Source organism: Carcharhinus amblyrhynchos, chromosome 17 (assembly GCF_965287045.1).
Source record: "Carcharhinus amblyrhynchos chromosome 17, sCarAmb.v2.hapA, whole genome shotgun sequence".
Taxonomy (NCBI): Eukaryota; Metazoa; Chordata; class Chondrichthyes; order Carcharhiniformes; family Carcharhinidae; genus Carcharhinus; species Carcharhinus amblyrhynchos.
Window position 1 is genome coordinate 57,032,850 of NC_137340.1, and position 14,296 is coordinate 57,047,145.

A 14,296-nucleotide genomic window follows, 5' to 3' on the forward strand; every position below is an offset into this window, starting at 1 on the left:
GAATTTTCCAACTGGAAAATCCCCCCGAGGTTACCGGATCTTTCCGTGCTCCTCCCCTCACTCGCTGTGATTCCCGTGATGGGGTCGGACAGTAAAATTCACCCCTTGTGTTCAGATTACTCCATGATCTCCACCCCTCACTATCTCTGTGACCTCCTGAAGTCCTACAACCCAGAGATCTCTGTGTGTTTACACATCCCCGATTCACTAACTTTGTCTCAGCTGCCTACGCCGTAAACTTTAGAAGTTGCTCCGTAAACCACTCTGACTCTGTCCCCCTGTCAAGATGTTCCTGAAAATCCTCATCTTTAACCAAGGTTTTGCTCACCTCTCCTAATCTCTCTTTTTGTGTCTGATATCAATGTGTAATTGACTAAACTCCTGGGAGGAGCCTCAGATGTTTTACTGCACTAAAGGTGCTATATAAATGTAAATTATAACTTTTCCTAACTCCCCCACATTAACTCCCAACTCCAGTGGGTGACCAGCGTCTCTGAAAGTAACTAAGCTCCACCTTTTGAATGAAGACACCAGTTACCACAATGGGCCAAAGGCCTCTTAGCCTTTACCAGAATTGTGTGTAATTCTGGTCACCCTATTATAGAAAGGATATTATTAAACTAGAAAGAGTGCAGAAAATATTTACTAGGATGCTACCGGGACTTGATGGATTGAGTTATAAGGAGAGGCTGGATAGACTGGGACTTTTTTCTCTGGAGCGTAGGAGGCTGAGGGGTGACCTTATAGAGGTCTATAAAATAATGAGGGGCACAGATCAGCTAGATAGTCAATATCTTTTCCCAAAGGTAGGGGAGTCTAAAACTAGAGGGCAGAGGTTTAAAGTGAGAGGGGAGAGATACAAAAGTGTCCAGAGGGGCAATTTTTTCACACAGAGGGTGGTGAGTGTCTGGAACAAGCTGCCAGAGGCAGTAGTAGAGGCGGGTACAATTCTGTCTTTTAAAAAACATTTAGATAATTACATGGGTACGATGGTTATAGATATGGGGCAAATGCGGGCAATCAGGATTAGTTTTGGGGTTTAAAAAGAGGGCTGAAGGGCCTGTTTCCCTGCTGTAAACCTTTATGATGCTGTGACTAAGCCATCAATCTCTTGTCTCACTAAACAGGACATTGTCAGGTCAGAAGCTTATAAAAAGACCAAGATACATCCTGTCTTTGCTAAATTATCTAAAATGATCATTTTTCAGTTCAAAGCCCAGCTCCCCAGACTCTGTTGAAACTAAGAGATCCACATTTCCTTTCCAAATTCATCCCACAACTAAGTGTCTGCTTTCAAAATCCCACTGATAGTGATTAAGATGCCTTGGAGAAAATTCAGATGGTCTTTCCCTGCTAACCAGACTCCACATCACACATTCTATCTGCTGTGGTAAATGCCCACACCTTCTGACTTTGCCAATTTCAACCCTTGTCTCCTTGGCAGGTAAAGTTCCACAACACCAGTAGCTGGCATCCTTGCCCGGGGCCCACCCTCGCCCGGGGCCCACCCTCGCCTTCAATAAATGGCACTGGGCTGGGAATAAAGTCAGAAAGTTCTGGAAGAACCCATCAGGTCTGGCATGATCTGTGTAGAGAGAAACATTACCCTTGTCAATGTGTGCACGGATAGGGAGGGAATGGAGGGATACGGACCGGGTAAGGGCAGAAGGGCTTTTTAGTTTAGTTAGGGCAGCTTGGTCGGCACAGGTCTGGAGGGCCGAATGGCCTGTCCGTGTGCTGTACTTGTCTTTGTTTGTTCTTTTAACCACCTCTATTAAATCACCCAATGATAACTGGTTAATTTAGCACAGACTGTAACTTCCCTGTTCCTGCCGGCTGGAATTACTGAGCCACTGGCTGTGCCTGATGTTACTGACTAACTCCACAGGCTGCAGAGACTGCTCCGATTGGTGAGCTTATCACCCGCTCCATACACACCTTCCACATCAGACAGGACAATCAGCATGTCCGCTCTCATCTCCACAGCCAGTCTTGCTGCCAGGCTGTCATTATCCTTCACACTGATCATCTGCTAAAAACAGGAATACTGGAATGAAAATCACTCCCTCAGAAAGAAAAGCAAACTCAATTTCAGACAGATCATCTCAAACCAAAAGAGAAATCTTTCCAAGCGTGTTCATCACTTCCCACTCGTCACAGCTCAACAGCTCTGACCTCACCATCGCTGTAAGAACTTCAGGAAATGGGATCTACTCAGACCACAATCCGATTGGACGGATTCAGTGGACAGAATCTAGCAATGGAATTTTTCTGAACAATGGGAAATATTTGATTAACTCCGGAATGATTTGTGCCAAAATGTTCCGAGTTCTGGGACTCTGCTTACCCCCTGCAGGTCACTGTTTGGTTCAGGAGGTGGAACGACTGCATCATTGGTGTTGATGATTGGAACAATGTTCATTCGGAGAAGTTCGTATAGTGTGCTGCTCAAATTCTGCCGTTTCTGTTCATCGTGAAAATCGAGGTTTGTTACAAGAATCTGGGGATAAACAGCAAAGTGTAAACATTCATTTTCTAATCATTAGAAAGGAACAAATCCAAATTGCAGAAATGATTGAAACAGATTATTCTCAAACTGTGAAGTTGCTCCAACAGGAAACCTATTTCAGGATACCCACTAACCTGAGCTGCACAGATGCTGTACTGTGTGAACATTGCCTCATACAGAGCCATCAAACCACTCTGACCAGCTGCAGCACAGGCACGGGCTTCCAGCACAGGAACTGTCTGTAACGTTAAACAAACTCTGTCATACACTAATTAACACACTGTACAAATCACTCACTCACTACACATCTTCATCCTGTGTATCCACTGCCTTTAAGTTCACTGTGTTTCAATCACCCAGCTACCTGTCTAAAGGTGAAGTCACCTCCACACTCCCAGGTGACCCATAGGCTGAAGGTGCTGATTGAACCTGGGGGTCACCACAACTCAAGCGAGGGGCAATGTTGAGAAGGTGGGGCCTTCACGTAAAACCTCAGCTGGTACCGGAATTGAACCCACGCTGTTGGCATCGCTCCGCATCACTAACCAGCCAACAGAGATAAACCCACCCTAAGCTCTTTGTGAATGTCGACCCTGGTGTTGGTTGTCTCAATTGTGTATTCCAGTTTCCTGATCCTGATCGTAAACAGAAAATCCCAATTCCCTCGGTGAATCCCACATTCTTCAACCAATGGTACGTTTCCCTCCATCATTTTAAATATTCTCTCCTGAATCTCCCATCAATCAAAGATAAACTGGTCAGTTTGATTGGACACAGAGCCGGGCCTCAGCAGCTGAGTGACCTCCTCCCGTACTAAATATTCCAAAATGTTATTCAAGTCACTACAAGGATTTGCATTTGTATAGCACCTTTAATATACCATCAAATAAACAGGATTGAGACAAAGAAGTTAGAGAGAGGGGGGAGCAATTGTTGTGATCAGGAAAGTGTATTTTAAGGAAGTTGTGAAATCCGGAGGGATAGGATTTGGAAACACATTCCGGCTGTGCAGAGCCTGCTGAAGGCATCACTGTCAGTGCTGGGGGACGGAGAGGAAGGATATAAAACAGGTATTGACAGGAGGAGTGGGGAATACCAGGATGGGATTGGAGGGCTGGGTTACAGAGAGGGAAATGACATGAACATAGAACATAACAGCGCAGAACAGGCCCTTCGGCCCACGATGTTGCGCCGACCAGCTTTTAAAAAAAAACAACACTAACCCACTAATCTATACCAAACCCTTTCCATCCATAAACCTATCCACGGATCTCTTAAACGCCCCCAAACTAGGCACATTTACAACTGCAGCAGGCAGGGCATTCCAATCCCTCACCACCCTCTGGGTAAAGAACCTACCCCTGACATCAGTCCTATAACTACCCCCCCTTAATTTAAAGTCGTGCCCCCTCGTGCTAGATTTCTCCATCCGAGGAAAAAGGCTATCACTATCTACCCTGTCTAAACCTCTAATCATCTTATATGTTTCAATAAGGTCCCCTCTTAGCCGCCTTCTTTCCAGCGAAAACAACCCCAAATCTCTCAGTCTCTCCTCATAGGACCTCCCCTCCATACCAGGCAACATCCTGGTAAACCTCCTCTGCACCCTCTCCAAAGCCTCCACATCCTTCCTGTAATGTGGGGACCAGAACTGCACACAATACTCCAAGTGCGGCCGCACTAGAGTAGTGTACAGTTGCAACATGACGCTGCGACTCCTAAATTCAATCCCCCTACCAATAAACGCCAAGACACCGTATGCCTTCTTAACAACCTTATCTACTTGATTCCCAACTTTCAGGGATCTATGTACACATACACCTAGATCCCTCTGCTCTTCCACACTATTCAGAGTCCTCCCGTTAGCCCTATACTCGACACATCTGTTATTCCTACCAAAGTGAATTACCTCACACTTCTCCACATTAAACTCCATCCGCCACCTCTCGACCCAGCTCTGCAACCTGTCTAAGTCTTCCTGCAAACTTCGACACCCTTCCTCACTATCTACCACACCTCCGACTTTGGTGTCATCAGCAAACTTACTAATCCACCCAACTATACCCTCATCCAGATCATTAATAAAATAAATTAATAAAATAAATGAAGGAGCTCGGAAAACCCAGGGTAAGGATATGAAGTTTGAGCTGGTTGGCTCTGGAAGTGAAGGGGGGTCAGAGTAAAGAGGAGAAACAACAGCAAATTATCCTGAAAATATTCAGTAACCAGGGAGCGTCAACACAGAGAGAAGCAGAGGAACGGCCGCAATTTTACAGCCTCACTCAGGCCAGATTTCTCTCATCGGACCCCCCCCCGCCCGCCCCGACTCCGCGTCGGACCCCCGCCCGCCCCGACTCCACGTCGGACCCCCGCCCGCCCCGACTCCGCGTCGGACCCCCGCCCGCCCCGACTCCGCGTCGGACCCCCGCCCGCCCCGACTCCGCGTCGGACCCCCGCCCGCCCCGACTCCGCGTCGGACCCCTGCCCGCCCCGACTCCTCGTCGGACCCCCGCCCGCCCCAACTCCGCTGGCAGGAATTTCAAATCCAGTGCCAGTGACCCCCCCCCCGTGGGGATCAACAACAGGAAACCCCGTTGACAGCAGTGTAACCAAAAGGTCCCGTCACTGGCCAATGGCGGAGCATCTCTGTGGCCACAGGGGGTGAAAAACCCCCTCAATGTCCCAAAGGAGGCCATTCAGCCCATCAAGCCTACACTGACAACAATCCCACCCAGGCCCTATCCCCAAAACCCGGCATATTTACCTTGCTCATCCCCCAACACGAAGGGGCAATTCAGCACGGCCAATCAACCTAACTGGCACAGCTTTGGACTGTGGGAGGAAACCGGAGCACCCAGAGGAAACCCACACAGACACGGGGAGAATGTGCAAACTCCACACAGACAGTGACCCGAGACCGGAATTGAACCCAGGTCCCTGGCGCTGTGAGACAGCAGTGCTAATCACTGTGTCACCGTGCTGCCCCGGGTCCCTGGCACTGTGAGACAGCAGTGTGAATCACTGTGTCACCGTGCTACCCCGGGTCCCTGGCACTGTGAGACAGCAGTGTGAATCACTGTGTCACCGTGCTGCCCCGGGTCCCTGGCACTGTGAGACAGCAGTGTGAATCACTGTGTCACCGTGCTGCCCCGGGTCCCTGGCACTGTGAGACAGCAGTGTGAATCACTGTGTCACCGTGCTGCCCCGGGTCCCTGGCACTGTGAGACAGCAGTGTGAATCACTGTGTCACCGTGCTGCCCCGGGTCCCTGGCACTGTGAGACAGCAGTGCTAATCACTGTGTCACCGTGCTGCCCCGGGTCCCTGGCACTGTGAGACAGCAGTGTGAATCACTGTGTCACCGTGCTGCCCCGGGTCCCTGGCACTGTGAGACAGCAGTGTGAATCACTGTGTCACCGTGCTGCCCCGGGTCCCTGGCACTGTGAGACAGCAGTGTGAATCACTGTGTCACCGTGCTGCCCCGGGTCCCTGGCGCTGTGAGACAGCAGTGTGAATCACTGTGTCACCGTGCTGCCCCGGGTCCCTGGCACTGTGAGACAGCAGTGCTAATCACTGTGTCACCGTGCTGCCCCGGGTCCCTGGCACTGTGAGACAGCAGTGTGAATCACTGTGTCACCGTGCTGCCCCGGGTCCCTGGCACTGTGAGACAGCAGTGTGAATCACTGTGTCACCGTGCTGCCCCGGGTCCCTGGCACTGTGAGACAGCAGTGTGAATCACTGTGTCACCGTGCTGCCCCGGGTCCCTGGCGCTGTGAGACAGCAGTGCTAATCACTGTGTCACCGTGCTGCCCCGGGTCCCTGGCACTGTGAGACAGCAGTGTGAATCACTGTGTCACCGTGCTGCCCCGGGTCCCTGGCACTGTGAGACAGCAGTGTGAATCACTGTGTCACCGTGCTGCCCCGGGTCCCTGGCACTGTGAGACAGCAGTGTGAATCACTGTGTCACCGTGCTGCCCCGGGTCCCTGGCACTGTGAGACAGCAGTGTGAATCACTGTGTCACCGTGCTGCCCCGGGTCCCTGGCACTGTGAGACAGCAGTGCTAATCACTGTGTCACCGTGCTGCCCCGGGTCCCTGGCACTGTGAGACAGCAGTGTGAATCACTGTGTCACCGTGCTGCCCCGGGTCCCTGGCACTGTGAGACAGCAGTGTGAATCACTGTGTCACCGTGCTGCCCCGGGTCCCTGGCACTGTGAGACAGCAGTGTGAATCACTGTGTCACCGTGCTGCCCCGGGTCCCTGGCACTGCGAGACAGCAGTGTGAATCACTGTGTCACCGTGCTGCCCCGGGTCCCTGGCACTGTGAGACAGCAGTGCTAATCACTGTGTCACCGTGCTGCCCCGGGTCCCTGGCACTGTGAGACAGCAGTGTGAATCACTGTGTCACCGTGCTGACTGTGGAACTGGCTCACAATGCAGATGCAGTGAAAGTGTAAATCTGATGCAGGCAGCATTCACCCACAGCACCGTGGAAAATGGGGAAAAGGACAGGGAATACTCACAAATTTCCAGGATCACATTGTTTCCATCCGAGACTGTACGATTCACAGGCCTGGGACTTAATTTCCTCCACATTCCCGTTCGGGATGTTCACTCCAGCGGGATTTATTGCTCTCCAGTAACAGGGAAGCCCACTGCAGGGAAGAGAGCCCATTGAGTCCCCCTCACCCCCACGCCCCCTCTTGTGGGACGTCAGGGTAAGGCCCCCCCCCCACCCCCAGGCAGTGCTGATTTTAAGCCCGGAGCTGATTGTGGTCAAAATCTTGGTCTCGGAGATGAGCAGAGGCCTTGATACTCAGCAGGAAGCCCATAACACAGCCCCGCTGATCTACCCGAGCAGTGCAGTGGGCTGGGAGAATCACCCCCGTTACATAGAACATAGAACACTACAGCACAAACAGGCCCTTCGGCCCACGAGTTGCGCCGATCACATCAACACCTACCAACCTACAGACCTATCTATAACCCTCAATCTCATTAAACCCCATATACTCATCCAGAAGTCTTTTAAAAGACCCCAGCGAGTTCGCCTCCACCACCACTGACGGCAGCCGATTCCATTCACTCACCACCCTCTGAGTGAAAAACTTACCCCTAACATCACTTCTGAACTTCCCTCCTTGCACCTTAAATCTGTGTCCTCTCGTAGCGACCATTTCAACCCGGGGAAATAGCCTCTGAGAATCCACCCTATCTATTCCTCTCAACATTTTGTAAACTTCTATCAGGTCGCCTCTCAACCTTCGTCTCTCCAGGGAAAAGAGTCCCAACTCCCTCAACCTAACTTCATAAGGCATGCCTCCCAGTCCAGGCAACATCCTTGTAAATCTCCTCTGTACCCTCTCAATAGCTTCTACATCTTTCCTATAGTGAGGCGACCAGAACTGCACACAATACTCTCAATGAGGCCTGACAAGGGTCTTATAAAGTTGCAGCATTACCTCCCGACTCCTAAACTCAATCCCTCGATTAATGAAGGCCAGTACACCATACGCCTTCTTGACCACATCCTCCACCTGCGAGGCCGATTTAAGAGTCCTGTGGACCCGGACCCCAAGATCCTTCTGCTCTTCAACACTACTCAGACTTCTCCACTGGGAGAACAGGCGGATCTCAGACAAACCTGGTCTACAGGGACGCTCAGTACTGACTGTGTGTCACAAAGCAGAGAGTTCAGACAGACTAGAGACAGCTTCAATATCCTCCTCCTGTTTCTCAAAACCCTGCAGCGAATGGAGAGAAAAACACAAAAGCTAAATTGTCAGAAAGAAGACAACATTATTTCCCCATTTCTCCACATCCTGAAGGTGTTTAGAGTGCCGTTCCCAGCTCACCATATCTTTCAGCTGGTTCTGTCCGGAATGCAATGCTTGCCGGACACTCTGGGAAAGCAGGATTTCATGTCGGAGTCGTTGTTTTCCAAAGGCCACAGCTCCACTCGTGACAATCATCATCTCCCGGCCCTGGTTTTGTAGGACAGACACCTGGACAAGACAAAGAACATCACAAACTGTTGTTTCTTAATTAATCATTTCTAAAACCTCCATAAAACATCTGTACAGGAATGTTAGTGGAATTCCAATGGAATGTGGGCCCTTATCTCAAACAGCTGGAGTGTAAGAATAGGGGAATCTTGCTGCAAATGTACCAGGTATTGGGGAGGCCCGAGGTGCGATTTTCCCAACCTGCCTCGTTAGTTAAGCAGCCCAGTGGAGCGGGAATGTAAGCGGGAAGCCAAATACAGGACTCACGCCTGGAATATCAATTCTGCTTCCACCACCCTGGTGGCTAGTCAGGTCTGAGTCAGAACCACTTGCTACAGAAACCTTCAATCTGTCCCCCCTGCTCCCTGTACCGTGAGCTCATCAAATCCCTACAGGAAGACATCGAGCCTTCACTGACGACAATCCCACCTAAGCCCAGTCCCTGTACCCTCACGCATTTACCCTGATAATCTCTCTGACACTAAGAGACCAATCAACCAAACCTTTGGAGTGTGGGAGGAAACCAGACCTCCCAGAGGAAACCCATGCAGACATGGGGAGAACATGCAAACTCCTCACATACAGTAACCTGAGGCTGTGCCACAGTGCTGCCCAAGGGAAGAAGTTTCTCTGGTCTACCTTATCCAAATCTGTCAGAATCCTGTACACCTCCATCTCCTTTATCAATCTCCCCTCCATCTCCTTTATCAATCTCCCCTCCATCTCCTTTATCAATCTCCCCTCCTTCTCCTTTATCAATCTCCCCTCCTTCTCCTTTATCAATCTCCCCTCCTTCTCCTTTATCAATCTCCCCTCCTTCTCCTTTATCAATCTCCCCTCCTTCTCCTTTATCAATCTCCCCTCCTTCTCCTTTATCAATCTCCCCTCCTTCTCCTTTATCAATCTCCCCTCCTTCTCCTTTATCAATCTCCCCTCCCTCTCCTTTATCAATCTCCCCTCCTTCTCTTTTATCAATCTCCCCTCCTTCTCCTTTATCAATCTCCCCTCCTTCTCCTTTATCAATCTCCCCTCTTTCTCCTTTATCAATCTCCCCTCTTTCTCCTTTATGTTGTTATCAGAAAAAACTGAGATTGAGCCAAAAGAGATAACGAGGCCAGTTTGGTTTGGTCAAAGGGGCAGGTTTAAAGGAATGTTTTAAAGGAAAAGAGAGAGGTATGGTCTACTCAATAAAAATGATTCTGCAGAAAGCTTTACCAATGGTCTCACCCTCTGGATAATATTTAGACATCATCCTCCCACCAGCGCCAGCATCTCCTAACCTCACAATTTGCAGCAACAGCTTAGTAACAGGTTTTTAGAAAGTTGTTCTCGTACTGCACATTCACAGAACTCCCCAGTCCTGAATACCGTGTCCTATTCACCTGCTCAACAATGGAAGCAAGCCGCCCAAGAGCGAGGCCACACTCATCACCGCGAGTCACTACTGCACTGCCAAGCTTCACCACAATGCGCTTGGCATGTTTCAGCTCACTGCGATGGGCAAATGGTTTTCCTGGAGTCCGCCGGGGAGGAATAGTGAGGAAGGGAACAGTGCTCCATTGCCGAGTAGGTTGCTGATAGTTTGCTGATCCATAGGTTTGCCAGTCTAGAGAAAACAGAAAGAAACTTCCAGACCAGGAACTGGAAACAGTAACCAACAAACAAATACCTTCAGGGTATCATTGTGTGTGAGAAATAATCGGTTCTGGGCCATTCTGTTCAATGTAACATCCAAACTACTATCTAAAAATGAATGCTTACAACTAAAAGGAAGAAATAACAGAAACCAAACTTCCCACCTCAGCCTGGTTTCACCAATGACGCTCTGAAACATTTACCAGAACAATTACTTAACTGCAACCAAATTCAAATCAGTAGGTTAGGGAAACAAAAGTTAAAGTGCTAAGTAACGCTCGATCACAACTGATAGAGTGAAGTTGCAGACATTGGTTACAGGACTGACCAGCACAGGAGAGTGAGCAGTGCAGGCCGAGAGTTAACCTCCTTTCACATATCATCTTTGTATAAAACAAACCCCAGGTCTGCAGCCAGCGTGAATGAGAAATGCCTCACTCCATCCAGCTGCACTCAGTAATGTCTGGATGTGCCCTTTATCAGGGCTGCTTCTAGAATAGCCTCCTGTCTTACATAAACTGAAATCGAGAAAAGCAAATTATTGCAGATGCTGGAATCTGAAACTAAAAAAGAAAATGCTGGAAAATCTGGCAGTGCCTGTGGAGAGAGAACAGAGTGTTTCTCTCTTTCCTCACAGATGCTGCCAGACCTGCAGAGATTTTCCAGCGTTTTCTCGTTTGGTTATAAACAATAATGAGATTGTTATTCTCAGTCTTTTGCACCTGGTGGTTTAGGAAGTGGTTTGTGAAACTTCTCAAAGATAGTTTTTGTTAGATTCTTACAGGCTAACAGATAGAAAAAAACCAGAAAATTCTAAAAACACAGCAAGTGCTTCAGTTTCTGAAAAGAGAAAAGACAACATGTCTTGAGTGGAGATCCTCAATGGATGTTCCATTGGTTTATCATGGATAAGATCCACATACTGGAATATTAGTATCTAACTCACTGCAGTATCCAGCTGCTAAGTTTTTATACATATTTCTCTGTGTATTTATTAATCTATGTTATGCTGCTGAATTTGAAAAATATAATCCAGTTCACATTCTCATCGCTGAATAACCTTAACAGCAAATAAACCCCCGAGATATTCAAGATTGGAGCTCCCGCAATGCAGATACAAGAATTCTCAATCTGAGTTGTGTTTATGTCCCCCCAGCACCCTCTGACCGAGTTCTGCAGCCTCTCAGTCCCACCCCAGCCCCCAACCTGGGCTGTGTTTGATTCTTCACATCACTTCTTACCCAGCGCACCCCACTCCCCCCCCACCCCCCCGATACCAATGTGTTAACATCCCTGTGCTAATCTTATACTGATGTGTGTGAATGTATATAATAAATATCCCCCTGTAATGATCATCACTTTCAGGAATTGATATTTAATTCCCTGACCACCCCCACCCTTCGCTGCCGCTTTGCCCTCCAGCTGCCCCTTCTACCTGACCCCCCCCACCCCCTGCCCCCCCCGCCCCCCCCAGCTTCCACCCCCATTTACAGTTTTAAACCCGAGGTAACCAATGGGATGCTTTAGAAGATTTAAACGTTCTGATGTCACTCAATCAAAATCGGTCAAACCAAATTCACATTTCTCTTCTGAACTCATGGTGTCTGATCTCTAACCACAAGCCCAAAACACACCGGAACTTTCTATTAATGCTCACATTTAGATGGCCAACAGCTTCCCTTGGAGTTGAGTGTAGCAGCTTTGAAACGATTAATGAGGCTGGTTTTATACAGCATGGTGAGGATTGGGCAGTAACGTCCACACCTGTAACAGAGTAAAAGCAAAATATCAGCACCGTCTATCCAAACTGTCCGGTACAGGACCACCCCACAGAAAACACACCCGAAATTCTCAACATAATAATTCAGCCTTCCAGCACCAAGGGGCTTTCTTCACAGCTGCTGTATCAGCAAGAGTATCAAATGTGACGTTTCCAGAGACTATTCAGCTTCAATTTCCTTTTTGACAGTCTGGGGGTGGGGGTGGGGGTGGGGAGGGAGAGAGGGGAGGGTGGGGAAGGAGGTGGGCAAGGAGGGAGAGGGAGATGGGTGAGGAGGGAGGTGGGTGGGGAGGGCGAGGAGGGAGATGGGTGAGGGAGGGCGAGGAGGGAGATGGGTGAGGGAGGGCGAGGAGGGAGATGGGTGAGGGAGGGCGAGGAGGGAGATGGGTGAGGGAGGGCGAGGAGGGAGGTGGGTGAGGGAGGGCGAGGAGGGAGGTGGGTGAGGGAGGGCGAGGAGGGAGGTGGGTGAGGGAGGGCGAGGAGGGAGGTGGGTGAGGGAGGGCGAGGAGGGAGGTGGGTGAGGGAGGGCGAGGAGGGAGGTGGGTGAGGGAGGGCGAGGAGGGAGGTGGGTGAGGGAGGGCGAGGAGGGAGGTGGGTGAGGGAGGGCGAGGAGGGAGGTGGGTGAGGGAGGGCGAGGAGGGAGGTGGGTGAGGGAGGGCGAGGAGGGTGGTGGGTGAGGGAGGGCGAGGAGTGAGGTGGGTGAGGGAGGGCGAGGAGGGTGAGGGGGGTGGTGGGTGGGGAGGGGGAGGGTGGGGAGGGTGAGGGGGGTGGTGGGTGAGGAGGGTGAGGGGGGTGGTGGGTGGGGAGGGGGAGGGTGGGGAGGGTGAGGGGGGTGGTGGGTGGGGAGGGTGAGGAGGGTGAGGGGGGTGGTGGGTGGGGAGGGGGAGGGTGGTGGGTGGGGGGCTGTTGGAGTAAAGGAGCCTTTCTGAGTACAAAGTCGATTCTCCGGAGATAATGTTTTTGGTTCTGTGACAGGGGATTGAAGGTAGTGAATGGAATCAATACTTTCAGATAGATGAGGGTGAGAGGTCAGAGATTCAGATCCAGGTTTCTGAAATCAGCAGCTGTCAGATGGGTGGAGATTGGGGTCCCTGAGTTTATTTTGCAGCTTGTTGGAAGTGTTTGTGAGTGAGGAGGAGGTGGAACAGGTCATACAGGATTCCTGTGATCTGTACATTATCCTGAGTATCAAATAGCAATAACATTGTTGCACAAATATTAGTGTGAGTTGTACATCACCCTCACTGCTCCAACATTACTGTCAATCCCACTGGGGGGGGGGGGGGCGGCTTATTGAGTATCAGCATTTTTAAAGCAATTCCACATCACCTACCGGAGTTTCTGGCCTAAAATGTTTGTGTTTCTTCTGCAGACGTTTCTCCAGTAATGATGTATTAGTCCAGCAGCCCTCTCCCATTCAGCGCCAGGTACTGGAGCGGAGTGAGGCTCAGGCAGGAAGTGTCACTGGGAAAGTGTGTGCGGACCGTCAGGCAGCAGCCAGTCCCGAACCTCCTCCCAGTGCCCTGTCAGCAGCTGATGAAATCCCAGAGAGGAATTGCAAACACAGCCACGTGGGCCACCGCTGGAATACAACAGCTGGATCTCAGAGTCAACCCAGAGAAAAACATCTGCATTTCAGACTGACCCCCCCCCAAACTCCCAGGGAACAAACTCTTCTCAAATACAAAACCCCCCAAAATAAAATCAGGCAAACAGCAAAGACAGTCCCAGGAAATGACACAACTAATTCACTCCTACCGTTACAGAACCATTCGGAATGAAATCCTGCAGGAATATCTCCCTCTCTCTGAGCTGCAGCGAAACCTTCAACTTCTTGTCAAAATTCTGCTGCAAACTTTAACTATCCAGAAACAGCAAACACACACAGACTGGGACTAATTCTGTGGCTCTAAATGTTCATCTCAGGATTTCCTGTTTCACTCAGACACAATCCCTCCCAAACTTATTTTCAGATCTCTGCTCTTTTTGCCAGTTTGTTTCCGCTGAAGTTCTGGAGCAGATAGATAAATTTCCCTTTAGAAATGGGACTGGCGCGCCTTCCCACCACATTGCCTTCTGGTGCAGTTTCCTTCCTGTTCTTAATGTTTCTGCTTTAAATCTGTAGGTGGCAGCCAAGCTCAATCCCTTATTGAATTGATTCAAAACTAACCCCCCCCCCCCCCCCCCTTATCCCAGCTCACCAGCCATTCACTCTCTCTCGTGTCCTTTAGCAGCTGCAGATATTGGTCACTCTGTCACATCCTTTAATGAAGAACCTTGTAAGATATCTCCAGTTGCTTCAAAGCGGAGATTGACAAGGAGCTGAAGAAAGAGACATGAGGACAAACTAGGAGGAGGTTAGTTCTCAGG

At 50.0% G+C, this 14,296-nt stretch overlaps 1 protein-coding gene across 3 annotated transcripts in view; it reads right to left on the minus strand.

The window, feature by feature from the left end:
- aldh18a1 (aldehyde dehydrogenase 18 family, member A1) overlaps positions 1-14,010 on the minus strand; it is a 34,913-nt gene extending 20,903 nt beyond the window's left edge. The window contains exons 1-7 of one of the 3 annotated variants that reach the window (XM_080206014.1): positions 13,685-14,010; positions 11,804-11,910; positions 9,894-10,117; positions 8,362-8,511; positions 2,644-2,748; positions 2,348-2,500; positions 1,939-2,032 (exon numbers count right to left, since the gene is read on the minus strand). In XM_080206014.1, the coding sequence (XP_080062140.1) occupies positions 1,939-2,032; positions 2,348-2,500; positions 2,644-2,748; positions 8,362-8,511; positions 9,894-10,117; positions 11,804-11,882 (805 nt within the window). In that variant the 5' untranslated portion in view covers positions 11,883-11,910; positions 13,685-14,010. Of the gene's footprint in view, positions 1-1,938; positions 2,033-2,347; positions 2,501-2,643; positions 2,749-8,361; positions 8,512-9,893; positions 10,118-11,803; positions 11,911-13,259; positions 13,546-13,684 lie in introns of those variants that run through there. The other 2 variants (XM_080206015.1, XM_080206013.1) reach the window with 2 other exon arrangements.
- Positions 14,011-14,296: the final 286 nt, after the last annotated feature.